The following is an 8,923-nucleotide window of genomic DNA, read 5'->3' as shown; positions in this document are numbered from 1 at the left end:
TTTTCATCACCAATCAATGATTCAGAACCCGATCAACGTGTTCTTCAGCTTTTTTTAAGAAAACCCAGTTTAATTTCATAAAAAATCTCGTTTTTCCGGTGATTTTGGAGATAATCACTCGATTCGTTTGATTCGAGCGTTGATAAGTGTTTCTATCATTCAAATTTCGTCAATTTATGAAGTAATCAGCTTCGATCTATGTAAGAAAATCTTTAATTTCATTTTCACGATCTGGGTTTTTGATTTAGTCATTGTGTTTTACGATCTTTGCGGGGGTCCGGGGGCGGCAGCCCCCGGTAGCGGGGGGTCCCAGGGGCGGCAGCCCCTGGCGGGGTCCAAAGGGCAGAGCCCCTGGCTGGGGTTAGCTCGGAAAAAAAAAATTTCGATTAAATTGCTGTACTAAAAACGCATCAGAAAAATTAATTTTTCAGAAATTGGCTCATTTCGAAGACAGTAATTCGTAGACAATTCAGACAGTTCACAGTGACAGACAATTTTATGTGTCCATTGCGTTTTAGAAATGAGTCATTTTTAAGTGTTTTCTGACCATTGCGTTTTACATATAAGACATTTCTTTGTGTTTTTGGTGCATTGCGTTTTAGGTAAAACACTTTTTTATGTGTTTTCAGTCCATTGCGTTTTAGAAAACAGACATTTTAAGTGTTTTCTGGCCATTGCGTTTTACAAATAAGACATTTCTTTGTGTTTTTTGTGCATTGCGTTTTAGGTGACAGACAGTTTTATGTGTTTTCTGGCCATTGCGTTTTACAAATAAGACATTTCTATGTGTTTTTGGTGCATTGCGTTTTACAAATAAGTCATTTCTTTGTGTTTTTGGTGCATTGCGTTTTAGGTGACAGACAGTTTTATGTGTTTTCTGGCCATTGCGTTTTACAAATAAGACATTTCTATGTGTTTTTGGTGCATTGTGTTTTACAAATAAGTCATTTCTTTGTGTTTTTGGTGCATTGCGTTTTAGAAAAATGTCATTTTTTAGGTTTTTTTTTTCATTGCGTTTTACGTAACTGGTGGTTTTTCTATTGCGTTTTACGCAACTGAGTTTTAAATTTTTTTTTTAAATATAGCAATAGTATACTCGTTTTAAAGATAAAAAAACGCTCGTTTTTTTTTGGTGCAATTTTTATAAAAAAATAATGTCGTATGAAAGAGTTATTAACGTTTAAAAAATGGGGGAGAATTGGAGGAGAGAGAAACTATTGGCTTGGATTGACTAGAATGCCCTTGAACAAACTCACGCTCCTCTTTTCTTCCTTTTAATTTCCCTGATTTAATCTTAGCCCTTGATTAACTTAATGGAAGGTTAAGATCACTTCCTATCCTTCCTAGCCAAATAAACTTCCTATTGTATCTCCACCCTATGTGAGTATTCAAATTATAGGAAGTAGATAAACCCCTATAAAAATAGGGATATTTCCTTATGCAATTAAAAAAAACAAAAGGGTTTATTGTTTTTATTTACAAACTTTATGGGGGAGGTGTAGCCAGTAAAAATTTGAAAAGGGGGTACATTTAGCAACACCCATAAACTAATTAAAAGAAAAATCTAAAATTAAATTTGCATTCATAATATTCCAAAATTCCAACATAAACTGGATGAATCGTAGATGCAGGATTGTCAAATACCAAACAAGTGATCGATCATCTAGCCATTCGAAGTTGGAGCTTTAGCGATAAACAAGCAACGTTGATCCAGTGGGAGACCATATATCATGTCATTATCGTCATCCAAAGCATCTTTGAGTAGGACACGATTTTGGACTTGCTCTTAGTAATCTAGTAATTTTCTATTGATTCTCAATTCTCATACAAGTGCATGGTCACAGAGGGGAGAGGGCATGCCCTGGCTCTATGTAGCAAACCAAACAGGTGTTGTAGTGTGCACGATTGCTGCGGTAACGTCATCTCAACTAGCCATTCACAGTTGGAGAGGTTTAGCGATTCTATCAAGAAGCTACTTTATTTGCCGTCCAGAATGATCCCTTGATAATCATTGTTTCAGCCCTGTATACAATGAAGCCGTCCACTTGGTGTGGCAACAAAGATTTTAGCTACTTAGTTATCTTTGGTTCACTCGTCATCTTTGTTTCTCTTCTCTTATATATACCATACCTTGTTATTTTTCAAACATAAAAGCATCCCATTCTTCGCCATTTGTAAAGCAAGCATCGAGAGAAGAATGGCCAACATGAAAGCCTCCATTGTTTTCTGCTTCATTCTCTTTGCTCTCCTCATCTCTATGGGAGATGCTAAAATGACCTTTAGCGGTAGTAAGTTCCATTCCATGCCTTTAATTATTTATGTAATTTTATTGCTGTTTTGTTTGTTAAAATATCAATAATGCGGTGAAACACATGACAAACCAACTCGTCTAGTAGTAATCCGTGGTGATCCTTTACCCATGCCATATTTTCCAACACGGACTCCACTTTCACCACCGACAGATTGGTTTGTCACTAAAACGCCCTCTGTTTTTTATGTAAGTTATAATAAAAGTATTTCATTATTTTATAGGGGTTCCATTTCAACCCGCCAAATTGGTGTGTGACCATATCTACGGGACACAAGTCGGGGACACATGCTTCAGTATCATAGAGGCCTTCCAACTCACGACCGCCACCTTCAACGCCTTCAACCCAAATTTGAACTGTGACAGGGTTTTTGTTGGAGAATGGTTGTGCGTCCATGCTACAACCGTTTGAATGTCGACTTGATACCTCCATCTTTCCAATGGTTCATCGTTTTCTTTTCAACAAATAATACTTTAACCATAGTATTTCGCTTGTCGTATTTCATACCCCTCGGCATCTCCTAGTTATAAATCAAACATAAGGATTTGTGTTACGGACATTGCGTCACCTTCTTCACTTTAATTATTGCTAATGAACTATGTAGATTATTGTGTCGGTGGATGATAATCTTAAATATTAAGACACGCCGGATTGCCCAAAATGTATTCCGGGTTGAATTAGCATGTAGTGCACGTCATGACAACCGCACTCTAGGATGGTGGTTTGTGAAACAGAATTGCAACAACATATTTAGTAAAAAGTGAAGTTGAAAATCATGTAGCAGCTCTCAAATCCTGCTATCAAAGAACCAGTATGATGTTTACTACATAGTAAAGATTCAAATAAAGTTTCGAACATGCGTACAGAAAACCATCTATTACACATGAAAAACAAGACACGAAAATATTGATAATAAACAGGAAAACAGAGTTGTAAATTAGACGCTTGAAATGAACCTAAAACATATATTTAAAGTACACTCTACTTGGTTACTTTGGTATAGTTGACTTCTTTTTTCTATATTCTTTGATTGATGTGTTGGTATGCCGTTCGTTTTGGAGCCAAGGGTCTATCTAGAAGTAGCCTCTCTATCCCCTAGGGATAGAGGAAAGGTCTCGCACCCTTCCCAAACCCTATAAGTGGCTTTACTATTTGTGGGATTTGTTTGGTTGATTGACTGACTCTACTTATTCAAATCACATTTCCACGCTTGCTTAGCTTAACAAGATAAATAAAAACTTAAAATACATATGCTCAAGAAGATCCAAATCACACCAAACACTGATAAGATCCTTAATGGTAAAAATTATAAAACTCAAGTCCAAAATTTTACAAAATGAAAACACATCTAAGCTCCGATTTGTTGAGATTTGTTAAGAATAACACCCTCGTATTTCACTTGAAACCATTTCATCGCATCCTCCTTGGTCACCCGATGTTGAATCCCAACACGGGCCTTGCATCGGCGGCGACGGCCAACACGGTAACCAGGCCGTTCTAGAACTACAAAGAAATCCATACCGTAGATACCCGTTGAAGGATCATACCTACCATCATCACATATTAATAAAATGTGTTTATATATTGATTTGTTAACAAATCCGATTTATAAGTTTTAAATAGTTAACTTGAAAAAGACCTACTTGATTCCAAGATCGATGTGTTCTTGAATACCAAACCCAAAACATCCCGTGTCGCTGAAATTGCGCCTCAGCAGCTCGTACTCTTTCACCTTCAAACCGCTCTCCAAGAGCTGCATGGCCTTATCTCCTCTAACGGTAACATAGCATGCAATCTTCTCATTACGCCTGATACCAAAAGACCTCACAGTATACCTTGCTGTTCAATCAAGAGATATAGTCTATCAATTTTAACATTCAAGGAAAACTATATTAAATATCATATATAATACAGAATTTCTGGTAAGAAAATCCATCCCCAAGATAAAGTAAAGTCTAGAAGTGCCAGTTCGGCTCATTGTAATGAAATTCTCAGAAAACGATAAACCAAACCCACTGAGTTGTTGGGTGTGTCAACCGAAGCTGCAAAGCTAAATAGAAAGACTCATGGTCTGGTTTGGACAGTTTTTGATAAGGCTACGATCTGAAAGCTTAACTACGATTTCACCAAACCAGCTGAACAAACTGGATCGCTGGATTGGCCAAACTAGCAGAAATAGATTCTGTTTGGCAGTTTAACCTGGGCTTTTTGCTTGATTCTATTTTTGAAAACCACTCTTTTGTATTTAACTTGTAAAAATTATAACGATGATCCGTGTTTTATACACATAGATATCTCTATATTCCAAAAATTAAATTACATACAAAAGTGAGTAATAAAAGTTAAAACACCATGGTTACACTGCATATTTCAAGATCCCAACCATCAACCAAACCGTTGAACCAAGTTTTTCAAACCGTAAACAGAACCATGTAACCAACTTACTTCGGTTTTCACAATTTAGTCATTTTCAACCGGTTAAAAACACCCAAGCATCACGCTATTTCAACTGAAGACTATATGCAAGACGCGAATTTTGTAGTTCCATACAATGATAAACTAGTTTATTTGACGTTATTGTTAACAACTGTCACACTCAAAACCATCAGATGCTTAAAAAAGTTAAACTAATAAAGAAAAAAGGTTACAGAAAACAAAGATCTTACCTTTTGAGAAGACAGGAGATTGGCCGCTCAATTGCTCCAAAACCTAAACAGTATTCAACAAACATAAATCTTACAAACTGTAAATGTTCAATTCACTTTGAGTAATAATAATAATAATAATAATACAGAACTCAGACCTTAGCAGCACGAGTGAGACGATCGCCGCTTTCTCCGACTGAGATGTTGAGAACGAGCTTCTGAACTTTGATTTCCCGCATTGGGTTCGCCTGCTTCCTCTCTGAGGCCTGCATTTTAACACAAAAATTAGAATCAATCAATCATGATTGTGAGTGAGAGAGAGATTACCATTGTTGGATGAGCAGAGTGGAGAAACGGTGGAGATGATCGAAATGCCGTAGAGATTAATTGAAAATATATTTGCTAGGGTTTTGTTCGAGAGAGAGAGAGAGAGGAGGCCCATAATTGGCCCATTTTACTAGCCCAGCCTTTTCTTAAGTGATTACTTTTTTACCCAAATAAATATAAATAAATTGATAGGTTCCCTTTAAATAGTAAAGTAATCGATTTAGAGTAAACGCCGGTTTTCGTCCCTCCAAAAATCAAGTTTCAACCGCTTTGACACTCTTGATGTCTCTTCTTTCAAAATTTAACATTATATGTTCCTTGAACTAAGGGGCTGTTTGGTAGCCTCTTAATGACCATTCAAATGCTACCTCTTAATTGTTTAAAACCTCTGAATGAATAAGAGGTAATCTCAAGTCTGAATGGTTAAGAGGTAACTTCTAAATGGTAAATCATCACATGTCACATTCTTCTACCTTCTCATTGGTAAAATTCTTAATGGTTCCATTAAGAGGTAACCTCTTAATGACCATTCAGAGGCTACCAAACAGCCCCTTTTGTTAACTCTCCTCCACATGCCCATCACGTGAGGTATAATTTTGTCATTTCACTTTGATATTGTTTTCAAGCTTAACTGATCCTTAAATATATATGTATGTGTGTATATATATATATATAGAGTAGGGTTCGCACGGAAAGTGTGTTTTTCCTAGAAAGTCTAGGAAGCGATCTGGTCCATCCGATTGGTGTGTTTAAGGGTTGAGATTAAATCAATGGCAATCTTGTAATATTTGAGTTTAATTAATTGATTGTTTTAAATGAGTAGGGGCAATTTTGTCAATGGCCGTGTTTTAAATCAATTAGATAACCGCCAGTTCCTAAATTCAAGCGATTTTCCCTCTCTCTCTCCAAACCCATCATGGAAACCCAAATCCCTACCAAAAATAACTACAATCATGGAAGAAGATAACTTTAGAAACGATGGAGAGCACCGGATCAAATTAAAACACTTCTCCAATCTCCACCATCTCCGAGTTCATCATCACCATTCAAATATTGTTCTTATCATCTCCATTTTCTTGACGATGTGTTTTAACAGCAAGCAAATTAATACAGTTGTGTTTTAGCAGCAAGCAGATTCATACAGTTGTGGTTTAGCATCCAGATTCATACAGATGTGTTTTAACAGCAAGCAGATTCATATAGTTGTGTTTTAGCATTCAGATTCATACAGATTTGTTTTAATAGCAAACAGATTCATACAGTTATGTTTTAACAGCAAGCAGATTCATACAGATGTGTTTTAACAGCAAGCAGATTCATACTGTTGTGTTTTAGCATTCAGATTCATACAGATGTGTTTTAACAACAAACAGATTCATACAGTTGTGTTTTAACAGCAAGCAGATTCATACAGATGTGTTTTAACAGCAAGCAGATTCATACTGTTGTGCTTTAGCATTCAGATTCATACAGTTGTATTTTAGCATCCAGATTCATACAGATGTGTTTTAACAGCAAGCAGATTCATACAGTTGTGTTTTAGCATTCAGATTCATACAGTTGTGTTTTAACAGCAATCAGATTCATACAGTTGTGTTTTAGCATTCAGATTCATACAGTTGTGTTTTAACAGCAATCAGATTCATACCCTGTGTTTTACTATCTTTATATTGTGGGATCTATAAAAAATTGACTTTAGCCCTGGAAACTGTTAAAACACAGCACCAAGAACATGCTGATAAATTCCAGTAATCTTCAGAACAATGGAATATGCGATGTAATGTGAAATGGAATTTTAGTTAATGAACACATTGACTTCCAGATTTGAATTCGAAAATAATAAAAATTCCGAAAATCATGGAATTTTAGTTAATAAAGATACATTCCAAAAATAAAATTAAAATGTGAAATTACATGATAGCCCTTCTACTTAAAATCTCTCAATGACAAATGTCCAATTCTTATTCCTTCCTAGACTTTCTAGGAAAAATAGACTTTCCACCCAACTCCTACTATATATATATATATATATATATATATGGGAGAGTTTATTGGGGAACACTAAATAATAGGGAAGAGTGAGGAACCGACTCAAAAGAACTCTAATTGGGCTCATTTCAATATTGGAACCGACTCGTCAAACCTTAACTAGGATCTCTTAATCCTAAAACCTAAATTCTAAACTCTAAACTAAGCCCTAAAGCTAAACAATAAGGATTAAACATAAGCTAAACCGTAATAACACGATGAATGATACATAATTTAGAGAAATATATAATACTTGTTGTCGTTTAACAAGCTGCCATCTAACAACATGGTGAATGATATCCTTCCTAATGGGTACATCAAAAACACCACCTGCCAATACAATCTTGTGTGACCCGTTGCTGCAGTAAAACATTGGACAGTTGTTCCATCTTGCTCGTCTCTTCGCCTGCTCGGAGTTCGCTGCAACTATATAAATTAAAGAAATAGAAATGAGCAACCCTAAATGTAAGAATGCCTAAAACTTACTGTTACATCGTAGAGTAATCTTCTTTGTACGATACCCATAACCCTAAATGTTCAATATATTATACATATGTACCCGTATATGTGTGCATATATAACATTAACAAATCATGAAAACTATTTTTTGAATCCATTTTCTGTCACACCCCAACCGATGGCGGAAACATCGGAGTGAGACGAAATAGATTGCTCATCACACATAACACTACTTGAGATAATAATTAATTCAAAGTCAATTTCATTTCATAGCATAAACTGTCAAGTACATCATAGGAAATTCAAATTACAACATTGAAAAGAAAAATACGACAAGTTCAACAAAATAAATTTATCTAATTTAGTATTTCAAGTGTGTTTCTGTAACACCCCGTGTTACCGAATGTCAAAGTCAAAGTCAAGATTGACTTCTTTGACCATAGTCAGTCTATTCTATGATTAGTGTTTTTGTTAGTTGTATTATGTGGAGTAAGTGTTGTTAATTAAAGTAATCGAATGTTTATCGACACGAAACGATTTGCGACTGTGAATAATAGGAAGTAACAATGCGATAAAGTCAACTAATCGATAATCAAGCTAATCTAATCATCATCAAACTCGAAACTCGAATTATGCGAACTTTTGTGGTTTTTATACGTGTGTGTGTGCCTACGTGTTACTTGTGCATGTTTACTTTATGTTATGTGGAGTGATCAATCGAATCAATCGAGTCGAAACTCAAAACTCAATCGAACTCAATCGAAATCAAGTAATGATAATTGGTGGAGAAAAGATAGTGCGAGATATAGATGAGTGTATGTTAGATATAGTGATTGGGATTAAAAGTAATTTGAATAGGAAACTCTATCGTATTCGCATCGTCCTTAGTCGAAATCGAAATATCAGAAATCGTCGCCCCGAACGCTCGAAAAAGGCTATGGATCGATCAGGCTCCCAGCCGATCGAACAGCCCAGCCGATCGGACGGACTGTCCGATCGAGCAGGCTGTCCGATCGGGATGCCTGGCCGATCGGCCAGCCCTTTCCTCTTTGGGAAGCCTATAAATAGCCCTGTCATTGTCATTCTTTCCACTTTTGGAAACTCTCTGACCGAGTAGCATGTGTTCTTTGCTATTTCTCAGATTTCTCTCAATCC

General features: G+C 36.1%; 1 protein-coding gene and 1 long non-coding RNA gene across 3 annotated transcripts; one reads left to right on the top strand and one right to left on the bottom strand.

Moving 5' to 3' along the window:
• Positions 1-2,154: 2,154 nt before the first annotated feature.
• Positions 2,155-2,922, top strand: LOC118483294. The gene is made up of 2 exons (XR_004870226.1): positions 2,155-2,288; positions 2,533-2,922. It is a non-coding gene; the product is annotated as an uncharacterized LOC118483294 (long non-coding RNA).
• Positions 2,923-3,528: 606 nt separating this feature from the next.
• LOC110885157 (60S ribosomal protein L11) lies at positions 3,529-5,437 on the bottom strand. 2 transcript variants are annotated; one of them, XM_022132848.2, is made up of 5 exons: positions 5,282-5,437; positions 5,113-5,220; positions 4,976-5,018; positions 3,953-4,148; positions 3,529-3,856 (listed from the first exon to the last, which is right to left on the bottom strand). In XM_022132848.2, the coding sequence occupies exons 1-5, from the start codon at positions 5,282-5,284 to the stop codon at positions 3,658-3,660; spliced, it is 549 nt and encodes a 182-aa protein (XP_021988540.1). In that variant the 5' UTR covers positions 5,285-5,437; the 3' UTR covers positions 3,529-3,657. The 2 variants fall into 2 exon arrangements, with proteins under 2 accessions (XP_021988540.1, XP_021988539.1); XM_022132847.1 differs by lacking the exon at positions 5,282-5,437 and having other exon boundaries at positions 5,113-5,226.
• Positions 5,438-8,923: the final 3,486 nt, after the last annotated feature.

Source organism: Helianthus annuus, chromosome 10 (assembly GCF_002127325.2).
Source record: "Helianthus annuus cultivar XRQ/B chromosome 10, HanXRQr2.0-SUNRISE, whole genome shotgun sequence".
NCBI lineage: Eukaryota > Viridiplantae > Streptophyta > Magnoliopsida > Asterales > Asteraceae > Helianthus > Helianthus annuus.
Note: the sequence above shows the minus strand (reverse complement) of the source record. Positions and strands in the feature narration are given on the sequence as shown.